Here is a 14564-nt window from a genome sequence, read left to right on the forward strand (position 1 = left end):
CTTCCACCTGATTTTGGAGTCACTTTGAATGATTTTTTAAAAACAATCAATAAATTGATGAATTTTGAGGCCCAATTAGAAAAGACTGCAGCTGCTATCTGCTTCTCTTGGGATGATCACTTTGAAGAATGGGAAAATTTAGAAGTCCAACTTTCTGGAGAAGCAGCCTAAAGAAAGGCTTTATACTCTTCCCAGTGAACAGTTGGTCCAAGCTGAACTTTCAGTTAAGAACAGGCCTGGTGATGATCCAATTTGTGATTCACAAAATGCAAGCAACACTAAAATAGTTAGTTTATATCAGTAAGATTTAGACCAGTAATTTGTTTCACAACAGTAGAACCACCTCCATTTTTTTTCCATTAAGTCTTCAGAATAGCCTTACAAAATGACTGTTCTTATTACCTATTTTCCAGATGAAGAAATTGTGAAGATGTGAAGTGGTATTTCTTAAATCACATCACTTGGGAATATCGGTGCTGGGAGTATCAAGTCAGGCTCTAGATTAATTGCTTCTAAGCATCTTGAAATGGATGTTACAACTTCTCAACTTTTTATGTGCCTTTTCAGAACCCCTTGGCTGCACTTGTCTCTGGAGGTTGTAGTTGGAATTGTTCTATGGAAACCTGTTCTGTGGAATCTTGCTAATGTCAAGCTGGCTACTATATCCATCGCATCCTCTCACGTAGCAATTCAGAAATTCCTCCTAAAGTTGATGCATGAGATGCTGCAGGACCTTTTTTCTACATTTAAAAGTATTTTATTTTGGGCCCGGCGCGGTGGCGCAAGTGGTTAAAGGTCCTCGCCTTGCACGCCCGGGATCCCATATGGGCGCCGGTTCTAATCCTGGCAGCCCCGCTTCCCTTCCAGCTCCCTGCCTGTGGCCTGGGAAAGCAGTCGAGGACGGCCCAAAGCTTTGGGACCCTGCACCCGCGTGGGAGACCCGGAAGAGGCTCCTGGCTTCGGATCGGCATAGTATCGGCCCGTTGCGCTCACTTGGGGAGTGAATCATTGGACGGAAGATCTTCCTCTCTGTCTCTCCTCTCTGTATATCCGCCTTTCCAATGAAAAAATAATAAAAATAAATCTTTAAAAAAATTTTAAAAAAAAAGTATTTTATTTTGTTTTATGATATAGTTTAATAGGCTCTGGGGTTGTCCATGCCCTTCCCCAAGGTTCCTTCCCCTGTCCCTTGATTTTCCCTCTGGTTTTACAATGGATGTCTTTCATGAACAGTCACAAGTCCATCATGCTGTTATTGAAGTATTTCCAGATAATGTATGCGTTGACATCATCTTACTGTTAGGATGTAGTCCATCATCTTACTCTTAGGCTGTAGTCAGTTCTTTCACTGGGAGTTCATCTTTGGTCTGTATGCATAGAGACATATAGCACTTTGTCTCCATATCTGAACATATTAATCCATGCTACACTTCCATTTTATATCTCTGAAAATACAGGACCAGTGAGCACAGTCCACAGCAGGGTGAAAATAATAAATTTTCATCAACATGAAATAAAGTGCAAATTGAAACAAGAAAGAGCCAATCCATAAGAACATGAGCAAAACAACCCCTAGCATATTAACATCAAGTTTTTTTGATAGAAGTTATCTTATATTACAGAGAACATGTGGTACCTGACCTTTTGGAATTGGCTCACTTCCCTTAGCATAATGGTCTCCAATTTGGCACATCTGGCTGCAAATGACTTTATTTCATTCTTTTTAATAGCTGAGTAGTATTCCTTAGGTTAGATGAGTCACAGAGTCCTTATCCAGTCCTCTGTCAATGGACATCTAGGTTGTTTCCAAGTTTTTCAGTTGTTGATTGTGCTGCAATGAACACAGGAGTACACATTGTTCTCTCATGTATCAGGTCTTTTGGTTATATTCCTAGGAGTGCAATTGCTGGATCATATGGTACTCAGTTGCTTGAGTATTCTCCATACTGACTTCCACAGTGGCTGTATGAACCTACATTCCCACCATCGGTGGAGTAGGGTTCTTTTTATCCTGCATCCTCATCAGTAGGTATTGTTGGTAGTTTTCTCTATGTGGGCCATCCTTACTGGAGTTAAGTGGAACCTCAGTGTTGTTTTTACTTCAATTTTCCTTATTGTTAGGGAGTTTGAGCATTTTAAATGTCTGTTAGCCATTTGGATTTTTTTCCTTTGAAAAGGGACTGCTAGAGCACGCCCCACATCAGTGGACCCTGAGGTGGTGTCAGGTGACTGTTCTTCATCCCAGGGTGCAGAGGCATTTGGGATGTCAGCTGTGGCTTATCTCCTTACCTCCCCTCTCCTTACCTCCCCTCTCCTTACCTCCCCTCTAGCGCAAGATTTAGGAAGAAAAAGAAAGAGAATGTGGAAATGGTATCTCACTCACCTTCCTGCAGGCCTTGACCCTTATCACCCTAATAAACTATGTAAAATAAAAACTATGTAAAAATAATAAACTATGTAAAATAAAAACAATTAATGGAAAGAATAAAAACAAAAACAAAAAACAAAAGTGTGTGCTCATTTGCATCACCCATTTCTTAACTGGTTTGTTTCTCTTGTTGCTATGGTTATGCTAGAAGAGAAAACAACCCAGGAGGGATAGTTGGTTTCTTCAATAGATGCTGTTGCGACAATTGGATAGAAGCCTGCAGAACAAAGAAACAAGATCCTCAATTGGATAGAAGCCTGCAGAACAAAGAAACAAGATCCTCAGTTGGATAGAAGCCTGCAGAACAAAGAAACAAGATCCTCAACTTCCACCATACACAAAGATCAAATCTAAATGGATAAAGGATCTTAACCTACACCCAGAAACAACCAAAATTTTAGAAGAAAATGTAGGAAATACTCTACAAGATATAGGCACAAAGACTTCCTAGAAAAAAGCAAAGGAAATCAAGACCAAAATAAACAAATAGGACCTCATCAAACCAAGAAGCTTCTGCACAGCAAAGGAAACAATTAACAAAATTAAAAAGTAACCAACAGAGTGAGAGAAAATCTTTGCATACTACACAGGAGAAAAGGACCTTTTGTGAGCCCAAATATGGTGGTCCTGAAAGTGTGAGACTATAACATACCATCAGGCAAACTTCCTTAACTTTTGTGCTTTGCTGCTATGATATTCTCCTGAGAAGCTATTTCTGAAAATGCATTTCAAGAAGAGACTCTTCAGAGAAAGCAGTCAATGGCATTCGATAATAACACTGTGCTGACCAATACTCAACCGTATTAGCTGTGCCTTCCTCCAACCTCCTTCCTCTTTTCTTCACTTCTACCACCCTCGGATGTCACTCCTTAATAAGTAACATGAAATCCATTTTTCCAAGCCTTACTTTTTGAGTTCAGATAAGGTAATATGTTTTAATATATAAGAAATCTTCTATCTGCTGATTCACTATCCAAATGGTCGCTACACTTAGTGCCAAGACAAAAAGAAGCTGATAGACTGGAACTCCATGTGGGTCTCTGGCATGAAAGGATGGGATCCATGTACTTTAGCCACCTCGTGATGCCTTCAAGGATGCATTAACAAGAGGCTGAAACAAAAGCCAAGTTCTCAGATATGGAACGTGGCATTCACAAAAGCAGTTAAAGTCTACATGTTCTTAACAACACTTGATATTGTGATACTATTTAACAAAATGTTTAATTTTATGTAATTGGAAGTCAATGAAAATGTTGTTTTGATTTCACAAATTATTAATGAAATTAAACTAAATATAGGCATACTCTAATATTTTAATTTTTAAGTAATAAACTTTCCTTGTGACTTTCTAATAATTCTTAAAATATTTATGCTTCTGATCCTTTTTAATAAATACAGTGTAACAATCTAGACATACACTTTTATTTTTGACAAAACTTATTATAGAGAATAATATTTTTAGCTACTTATATGCTCTTACATAGTTTTAACTTTTTGAGTATTTATAGAATTTGTAAAATATCAGGAACCAAAAGTTCTATATTTTTTCAAAACCCTTAAGTTCTAGCTTTCACTTTTGGGTCTTTAAACAACTCTGAACTTAATTTTAGTAGCATTTCAGACAAGCTTGTCACTTTACAGTTTTCTGAATGCAAACAACATATTCCATAATGTCACATCGTTTTTCTAACATTCCAATATTGGGCACCTTATTCTGTTCCACCAGTTAGCTTTCCTATTTGTTTGTTTTTATAAATCACATTGCTTTCATTACTACATATTCCTTTGATTCTCCAACCATTTCCTTTTCCCTCAAATCTGTTTTACTTGTTAAGGAATATGTTTTTAGGATTTTTATGAGAAATCATGAAATAGCATTGGATTTAAGGAGTAACAAAATATCTATTGAAACAGGTCATCTTATTTCTGCAAATCTTAGTAACTTTTAGCAGATTTAAAGTAAAAATATACTGGTTGCTGACAGTTGTTTTGATACCTCATATTTTCAGTTGCTACTCTTTAGGCAGAACATAAGAGAATCTTAAAATAAATAAACACAGAGGCTGGTGCAGTTGGGTAGTAAGCTAATCCTCTGATTGTGATGACAACATCATATGTGAGCTGTGGTTTGAGTCCTGGCTGCTCCACTTCCAATACAGCTTCCTGCTTGTGGTCTAGGTAAACAGCAAAGGATGGTTTAAGATCTTGGGCCTCTGTACCAACCTGGGAGACCCAAAAGAAGCTCCTGGCTTTAGATCAGCGCTATTTGGGTCATTGCTGGCACTTGGGAAGTAAGCTAGCAGATGGAAGACCAATCTCTCTCTGTTTCTCTCTCTCAAATCTGTGATTCAAATAAAAATAAATTTGTCTGAAAAAAAAAAACAAAAACATGTGACATATTCCAAGAATAATAGTTGAATTCTATGAAGCAGAAACATAGAAGCTTGCAGCAGAACATTTATGAGATACGATGGAGAGGACAATTTTAGGCAGGTTAACAGGCAGTCTTACACTTGATCTTCACCAAAAGGCCAAAAAGCAGATAATAGGCAGTCTTCATGAAGAAGTTACATTTGGGCTGGTGAAAATATGAAGATATGATCTAACATTACTATGTCCTAGATGCTCCAGCATGTTCAGAGAAGAAAAGCAATTATAGGACATGAAGTTGTATCATACATTACTTATCAACTACACTGAGGAATTTACATGAAAATCCACTGTGAAATTTGGCTCCTGAAAGAATACTGGGATAACCCTTTATGGATAGATTGGTTATGCAGCCTAAGATTGCCCAAAACACTCAGAGTATAGCTACTGGTATACACTGTGAGTGACTCCAAAGTAAGTGTCCACTCTCTTCTCTGTTAGGAGCCATTACTTATGGGCCTTAGACTTGGCATGCCTGACAATCTGTTGCATTGCAAAGCCTGTCTTGGGCAAGCAGGGCCACAGCAAGCAGGATATTAGGCCAGAACAACCTGTGTAAAACAAGCAGAATAGAACCTCCACCCTTGTTCCTGTTCAGATGATTAGTTCCTCCCCTGTTTCAATATAGATGATTAGTTCCTCCTGTTTCAATAAATAATTAGTTCCTTCCCTGTTTCAGTGAAGATAATTATTTCCAGGAAGCTCCTCCCCTTCCCCTCCTCCCCTAGAGAAGAAGGTATATATATGAGGAGTAAAATTAAGAGAATGAGGCACTCTTCCACCAAGTACGGGTGTCTGTGTGTTTCTTGGGCCAGCAGCCCGGGGGCAGCCCGGCGTTCCTAGTCCACCCTCAGGGTTTCAGCGTTGTGTCCTGCAGGTCGGGACAAATTGGTGGACCGTATGGGGAACCTGATATGGTGGAGCTACTGAGTAACCTCGTGGTGAAGACTTCGGCCGAAGCGTTTGAGGTGCGAGGCAAATAAGGTGAGTCAATAACGGACTCAGATTTCTAAGCGTCAGGCTGCTAGAGCTTTAATGAAATTATTAAAATATAATGGCATCTGTATAAAACAAAGTACTGCTAGCAATTATGTCTTTTATGCAACAAGTTAGCCCTTGGTTTTTAGAAGAAGGAAAGATGAATATCCTGCAATGGGAATACCACAAAAAGGATCTTTGTAGATGGGAACGGAAAACGGTCCCCTCCCGAATGGAGTCGGACCCCTATGGCAGCTGATAAAAGATTGTCTGTTGTCCCCCCTCAGCTCCCTTCAGAAATCTGTAGCTGAATGTCAGAAAGTTTTAGATGAAATAAAAGAAAGGAAGTCCCAGAGAGGAACTCTGACTCCTCTAAGACATCGTCCTCTTCTGGTGAGGACTCTGATTCCGAACAAACAATACCTCCTGAAAAGGACAAAGAGTTTAGGTACGCGACCGAGGAGGCGCGTCTCTATCCTAGCCTCTCCACATTAAGAGTGGAAAATAACAGTCCAGATCCACCACCTTCGGACAACCCGCCGTTGCAGGCGTCAATCACTAAAATCTTAGAACAAAAGGTTACCAACCTAGAAAAACTATTACAAAAGGTCTTAATAGAGCAGCAATCAACAAAAGCAGTGGGGTCAGAAAAATGTTCACTTGAGGTCCCGCAGCACCGTCCTCCCTATGGCTCCACTCATGCCTTCCCGGTTTACAAGCGCAAACCTCGACAGGAGGGCCGGCAAAGAGAACAGGCGCATCAGCTGCTTGCCTTCACAAACATAAAAGCGCTAACTGAGGCCATTGCTGGCTATGGCACCCAATCGCCTTACACCATCAGCGTGTTAGAGACCTTCTCCTGTACTTGTATAACCCCAGATGATTGGAAGTCCTCAATTAAGGCAGTTTTGCAAGGAGGTGATTACATCTTGTGGCTGTCTTTCAAGACAATTGCTTAGAGATGGCTCGCTATAATGCTGAGGCAGCCCGGGGGCTAGCAGCCCAGCATTCCCAGTTCACGCTCAGGGGTTGAGCATCGTGTCCTGCAGGTCGGGACACTCCTCCAACTCAAAGCTATAGTATCAATATAATCATGATACATTTTTGAATTTTACATGCATGACACCACAACCATGCTTCACCTTCACTTCTGATATGCTTCCATGGAGTAATGGTGGACTCTTTCCAAACCCCATTTTAGCTAATTGCTAAGAGCATTTATGTTATTAGTAGCTTTCACACACTTACATAACATTTTCAATTATGCTTACTTCAGCAATCTTTTCCAAAATCCAGTCAGAGTTTTCTTTGGCTCAGTCTCTCTGCCAAAACTAACAAACAAAAAGCAAAAAAAAAAAAAAAGCACACTTATTTCCATACACATAGGTAAGTTAGCATTTGCTTGCTATCCACATGTGTTCTTCCATTAATAATACACAGGAAAATCATCAGAGTTACATTCACTTATCAGCATCTGTATTGATTTTCCAGTTTCCTTTCAGATACTTCTATGGTCCAGACACAAGTTTTTCTCTTTTGACCAAAGGCCATTTCATCTTGAGACCATCTTTGGAAAATCTCCATGAGTCCACCCTCTGCACAGCCAGATGGCAAAAACATGCAAGTATTGCAATAGCTGGTGCATTGATTGGTGTGACTGACAAGATGAACTTAATCCATAATTTGCCTTCAACACTGTTCATCTGATTAAAAATAAACATATGATACAGCCTGTGGAGAGAGCAGTTTTCTGATCAAATGATTGAAAAATTGATTGAAAATAAACCATAATGACACCACTGCACTTTAAAAATACAGTGTTATTTATAAAACTGATTTTTTTCTATGTTTATTACATATTTCTCCTATCTCCAGGTAATTCAATGACTGAAGGGTATATGAAAATGGAAAGCAATATGAACTCCTCTTTATCATCTACATTTGATAGGACGCCTCTTTTCCTATGCCCTTGAGAAGCCTCCATTAATATGACTTGGGGCACTGTTTGCACGTTGTCACAACCACATCATCCACAGAATTATGGCACAAAGTTGAAGCAGAGCTGTGACGGTAGGTTTCAGTTAGCCCTGTCATTTACTGTGCAACTTCAGGAAGGTTATGCAATCACTGGCATCTAGGTCTTTCTCTTCCTTAATCTTGATTTTTTAAAAGCAATAGATTGATACAGCTGAGCAGACTTTGAGACACAGCAAGCATGCATTTTACATTATCTGCTAATATTTTTTTCTAATAAATGCGCTGCTCCTTTGGTGCTTCTATAACATAACATCTAGAAAATTACCTTAATGAATACTTCACAGCTTAGATAGGCCATCGGGCTTAAATTCATCCTTCCACTTTTCCACTTACTTAACCTCTGTATTCTTACAAAAAGGAGCTCCTAGCCTCACGTTTATTCCTCTTGCCAAGGATGATCATTCCAGCTGTGCATCAGATGTAGGCTGCTTCGGAGTCTTCTTCAGAATCCTGTTCACTAATTATCCCTTCTGTCAGCTATTCTTAGCAACACCCCCCTTTAATTTCTCTTTAATTCTGGTCCATGAACATGTCTTATTTTCTAAAATGTTCATGGCACAGCTATTTCTTAAGCCAATTTGGCAGTTTCTTAAAAGCTAATCAATATCATATAATTAAATGAAGATATCATGGATCTAGGCAATAAATCAAATAAATTGAAAACTCACCTCCCCACAAAAATATACACACAAATGTTTGTAGCAAATTTATTCACAACTATCAAAAATTGGAAGCAATCAAAAGGTCTTTCAATAGATAAATGAATAACAAAATGTAATATATTCATATGATAGTAAATTACTCAATGAGGAGAAATGAGCTACCAAGCTTCCAGGAACTTGGAATAACCTTCAATGCATATTATATAATGTGGAAGCCTAACTAAATGCTGTATTATTCCAACTGTGTGATTTTCTGGAAAAGGCAAAACTTTGAAGCTACATGAGTAGTTGCCAGAGGCAAAGAATGAGATGGGGGACGAATGAACAGATGGAGCAAGGGGGATTTTTAGGACAGTGAAACTATTTTTTTTTTGTTATGGTAGTGATAGATAAATGATATGATTTGGAAAACATAGATCTGTATAGCACAAGCAGTAGAATCTGATGAAAACTATAGGTTTCATGTTAGTGGTAGTGTATCAATATTAGCTCATCAGTAAATAAAAGGGACTACATCATTGCAAAACATGAATAGTAGAACCTACAGTTTGGATCAAAAGAGATATAGGAGAGAAGATATGAGAAATGTCTGCTCAATATTTATATAAATTTAACATTGCTACAAAATATAAAGGTTATTAGTAATATTTTTAAAACATCAAGGTTTATATAAATCATTCCATGATAAATCTAGTTTTGTATTTGATGAATACATGGTAGGTTTGTGTGTGTGTGTGTGTTTACCATAGGATGGGAAGCTTCAGGATCATTTGAAAATTCTGTCTATTCTACAGTTTTACCTATCATATTCTGTGATATCTTCACAGCAATGTTTTGTTCCAACAGACTCAAGCACAGATCCCCTACCTTGATGAAATGGGTCCTTTCCTTTCTCTTTCCATATGTGCCTGTTCTATTTTTTCTCACTGTTCAAAATTTTTATACAGTATTAAGCACAAAATTAATATATTTCACATAAGTAACTCATTTGGATTCCATACACATATTTCAAGCTGTCTTTTAATTGTATTCATAGGGTTTGCCAATAGAAACTCAAAGAAAATTCATCAATACTCCAACATGCACAGAAAACAAAAACTGTAATTCTCCCTGTCCAATTGATTCTTTCTTCAAATAACATCACCACATACTTAGTCTTAAATTGAGAACTTGAAACTTTAGTTGATGTTATTTGGAGAACTAGTATAAATCAAGGCCTTTAAGTTTTTACAAGCATTGATATTTAATCCTCACATCTCGATGGGAAAGATCCTATTATTTGGAAAATTTGACACAAAGTTTTTCACTTTTTCAGACCAACAAATTGAGTAAATGATAGTACTATAACCAAGCTTATCTGGCCCAAGATTTTACCCAGTAGTCACTGTTCTATTTTTTTTTTCCTCGTGTTCACTTGATCACCAAACCTAATAATTCTCTCTATAATATAATTCTCACACACACCTTCATCTGAAGCCTGCTATTTTGATCTTGGTTCAATGTCTCTTTGAATCTCTCTCATCTCGTCAGTGAGATTCCTATCTACAGCTTTTTACAAACTGCTACTATCTTTGGGTCACATCAATCACAAGTAAAGGAAATGAAATAATTATGTCTCTGCTGAAAATCTTCCTATCCAAATTTTTGGCTTGCCGTACCAAGTCTTTGTTCCTTTGATTAATGTTCATGGCTTCTGCTTTGTCCTTTTTCATGACTAAATCTACCATAGCTTTATTCACATGTGTAGTCCTCCTTCAATATTGTGAGTTGAAATAAATAAAAAAAATGATTATAAATGCCCTCAAAAACATTAATCTGGTAGATTATATATAGAATCTATCTAGCTTTGTTTCAAGATCCATATTAAAAACCAATTTCAGGGGCCCAGTGTGGTGGTTCAGTTGGCTAATCTTCCCTTTGCAAACACTTAGATCCCATTTGGGTGCTAGTTTGTGCCCTGGATACTCTATTTTCCATCAAGCTCCTTGCTTGTGGCCTGAAAAATCAGCAGAGGATGGCCCAAATCTTTGAGACCCTGATTCCAAGTGGGAGACCTGGAAGCAGCTCCTGACTCCTGGCTGCAGATCAGCCCAGCACTAGCCATTGTAGCCACTTGGGGAGGGAACCAGCAAATGGAAGGTCTTTATCTCAATCTTTCCTTCTCTCTATAAATCTGCCTTTCCAATAAAAATAAATAAATAAATATATTCTTAAAAGATAATAAACAGCCCATTCAGTTTTATGGCTAAAAATACCAATATAGTCCTCTGTTTTGCATATGGAAGTACATATTTTTACTGATACAGGAAATATTTCTATCTGATCATATCAGACCCAGGCTGTGGTTACTCATTGAATAGGTTATGTAAACATCACGATTTTAAAAAGGTGTATGACTGTATTATTTGTCCATTTGTTTTGTAAGTAGTTGCATCCGTAGCAATCATTCTCTATCCAGATGGTTTCACCCCACCCCATCCCACTCTTCGTTTGTCTTACTGCATCTAGCAATAACCTAGCCATAAACTACGCAGGCATTTGACCAATACAATAGAAGGAAAATAAGCTGAAAGGGATCACCAAAACGCCAATAAAGATAGTAATAAACTACATTTCCTCACAGCATTGGCAAAACATAATCTATTATTTTATTCACTTTGTAATTAACCGAAACCACAACTGGTTAGTCTGGGAAATTTGCAAGCCTACTTTGGTAAAACATGCAAGGTTAGTTTCCTGGAGTTACCACCTAAAAATAAATTCTCCCATCGGAAAACTTTAAAACTTCTTCCTCTCACTTAGGAAACTTGCCTTCTTTCCCTGTTTACTCTTGTGATTATTTTTATGCTTTCAGTTTCTCACTAACGCCCGTGGACGGATCCCTGACCTCCTTGCTATAGGTGGCAATGATACCAGGGTCAGTGACTAATCTAGACTTCCCCAGAGCTCCTCCTCCCCAGGCTGTGAGGGCTTTCAGAGGCTGAGATTGGGAAGCAGTGCTAAGGACACTCCTGGGGTGCAGCTCGGCCTGGGGGAGGGGAGGGAGAAGTCGTCCGGAGGCTGAAGAGGCCACACAGGGGACCGGCGCGCGTGCCATGCGGAGCCTGAACTCTGGGTCATTCCCTTGCTGCTGCACCTGCCCGCGACTCGCCTCTCCCGCTGCGCCGTCGGCGCGGGCTGCTGTCCACAGTGGGAGGTGCTGAAAGCAAGGAGCGGGCGCGGGGGCGGCGAGGCGGACAGCTCCTCCGAGCTCCCCCCTCCCCGCTCCGCGGCTCCGCCAGCCCTCCCCTCCTCCCGCAGCCATGTTCCACGCGCGGGGAGAAGTGGGGGCAGGGGAGAGAGACGGGGGATCAGGGCGGAGAGAGCCGGCTCTGCCTCCAGGAAGGAGGGGATGAGAGTTGGGGGGAGCAGCGGGAGGAGGAGGCGGCGGCGGTGGTGGCGGCGGCTAGCCAGGAGCCAGCGCCGGGTCCTGCAGTAGAACTCCCAGGAGCCACCATCATGGTGAAGAGGAAGAGCTCCGAGGGCCAGGAGCAAGACAGCGGCCGCGGCATCCCCCTGCCCATCCAGACCTTCCTGTGGCGGCAAACCAGGTGAGGGGCGCAGAGGGCGCGCCGCGGGCCGCCCTGGGCTGTGGGCGCTCCTGGGGCCGCCCGGGTTGTCGCCGCCACCAACGCCGCTGCTGAGGCCGCGCCACAGCCTGCAGCAACCTCTCTGGGGCTGGACAGCAACCCCTCTACACCTGCTTAAAAACACGCATTAAGAAAAAAAAAAATATTTCCGTGAAGTTTGACGACAAGCAGATTGGCAGTTGTTGAATAAATATATACATTATTTAGGGGGTGGGAGGGCAGAGAGCCTGGGAAGGGGGGGGGCGGGGAGCTAGGGAAGATAATTATGACTGGTTGTGCTCCAGCGTCCAATTCCCCCTCCATCTCCTGCTGTAAATTCAGCCCAGTGACCTGTTGTTTTTCCAGCTTCTGTTTGGAGAATATTTGCTGTGCCCACTTGTTAACCATTTTTGCTCGCGTTCAGCCAGCGTAATCTTCCTGGTTAAAGCGCCCAGGGAGACTGATTTCAAGCAAGACATTTATTTCCCCTTGAAAAGGCATGAAATCTATTCCGATAAACAAGACATAAGGTTTCCTTTATTAGTAGTATTCTACAGATTTATTAGATATGGAACTAGATTCTGAAAAGCACGACCCATAAACTGTGCTCATTTTTCAGATCTTAATACAACTGTACATATGAGTAATGCGCCACTTCTGACCGTTGGAGATTTAGAATCTGATTAAGTACAATCCTGCAGAAAAGAAGTGGGTAGACAAAACTGTAGAGATGCACATCTTTTTAGCGTGTGTTACTAGGAAAAGAAATGTCGTCAGCTGCTCAACATCAACTCACTGATATGCTGTAGAGAAACGTGGAATTTGAGTTTCATAGCACCAGGATTCATCCACAAAAAAAATCATAAGGATGTTTTAATAATAATTGTAATATATTTATAAAAATTTTCTTAATTTTTTCAGTGCATTTTTGAGGCCTAAACTGGGGAAACAATATGAAGCGTCTTGTGTGGTATGTGATTTTCACCATTTCATGATTCTTTCCACATTGTGTGTAGCAGTTCCGAACCAAAGAAAGACATTAAATTGTATGATCTGTATATATGAATTCACTTGGGAAGTATTATTGAGCATCTACTATGTGTGCCAGACGTAATTCTGAAAGATGGAATAGAGCAACGATAAAACCAAAATTGTATGTAGAGACTAGTGAGACCAGGGCGCTAGACAGATGGTGGTAAGAGCAATGGACAAAAATTAGAAAATTGGAGAGCACTGGAGTGAGAGCTTTATTTCATAGCTCACCTACCAATGTGACCCTTGGACAAAGCCAGAAGGAAAGAGGGGGAGGGGGAGAGGGTTAGTGGCAGGAGGGAAGAGCAGAGCAAACAATGCATGCCAGGATATGAGCACTCCGTAGAGAGTAGGTGTGGGAGGGATTGAATCTTGGAAGAGAGCAGAGAGAGGCAGCAAAACCAAGGATGAGTGATTTCTGAGGGCTAGTGTGCAATCAAATCGGTAATGAGCAAACCGAGACTATTATAGTTGCATAGTGGATATTCATACGACCAATGTCTACTAACTACTTGGACAAAACAACATTGTACTGTTAAGCTCTGCATTTGTTAGCCAGGACTGAAATGTACTGCGTAAAATGAATATGAAAGTAACGCTGCTTGTATTTATATAAAATAAAATGTGTTTATTCTGAGATTCCAAGGGAATCCCATATCTATAATTTCTAAAATGGGAAAATAAATATGATAGGAAATTTTGAAGCAAAAGAGAAATTGGTCTTTCACGCCCGTCATCAGTATTTGAATCTTACATAGTTTCCTTACATTGTATATATTACATTGTGAATAGCATCAAATGTTACACAAGAGCTCAGAAATATGTTGGAGCCATAAAGTAAAACACACACACTTAAGTAAAAAGTTGTGGTTTTTTTTTTTTTTTGAGGAAGGGGGTCTCCTTTCCTTCAAAGTTTTCACAGAAATATTTTTACAACTTTGTTATAGGAACTTCTCAATGGAATTTGTTTTCATACTCAGCTCATTAATTTGACTCTTGACATCCATGAATCTCATGCTGACAGTTGCACTACCTTAAAACAATTCTGACTTTTCTGTCTTCTTGGCAAACAAGTGTCTGACATTTCTAATGTGATCGCAAGCATCAAATACCTAGTTATTTTTGTAAATATATAAAGCTGTCAACACAGAAAACATTTATAGGGGTTAAGAGTTATAAAATTTTATGTTAGTAATATTTAAGAAGAAAATGACATTAACCATCAAGATTCCCTGAGATGATAAAATTGGTATAAGTATTGATTAAACTGTAAATGCCTCATAATTTTTCGCAGTCTAACATACACATGATTGATGGACTTAATGGCTACTCAGATTCCCGAGGACTGAAGGATGTAAGAGCAGTTGTAGCTGGTTCTTCAGCACATCT

The 14564-nt window shown here is 39.8% G+C and overlaps 1 protein-coding gene across 5 annotated transcripts in view; it reads left to right on the forward strand.

Moving 5' to 3' along the window:
* Positions 1-11507: 11507 nt before the first annotated feature.
* UNC80 (unc-80 homolog, NALCN channel complex subunit) overlaps positions 11508-14564 on the forward strand; it is a 176473-nt gene continuing 173416 nt past the window's right edge. For 3 of the 5 annotated variants that reach the window (XM_040984422.1, XM_040984425.1, XM_040984424.1), the window contains exons 1-2: positions 11508-12125; positions 13065-13113. In XM_040984422.1, the coding sequence (XP_040840356.1) occupies positions 12034-12125; positions 13065-13113 (141 nt within the window). In that variant the 5' untranslated portion in view covers positions 11508-12033. The remainder of the gene's footprint in view (positions 12126-13064; positions 13114-14564) is intronic. The other 2 variants (XM_040984423.1, XM_040984426.1) reach the window with 1 other exon arrangement.

The sequence above is a fragment of the Ochotona curzoniae genome, unplaced genomic scaffold, assembly GCF_017591425.1.
Source record: "Ochotona curzoniae isolate NIBS_2020 unplaced genomic scaffold, NIBS_Ocur_1.0 contig_4148, whole genome shotgun sequence".
NCBI classification, from domain to species: domain Eukaryota; kingdom Metazoa; phylum Chordata; class Mammalia; order Lagomorpha; family Ochotonidae; genus Ochotona; species Ochotona curzoniae.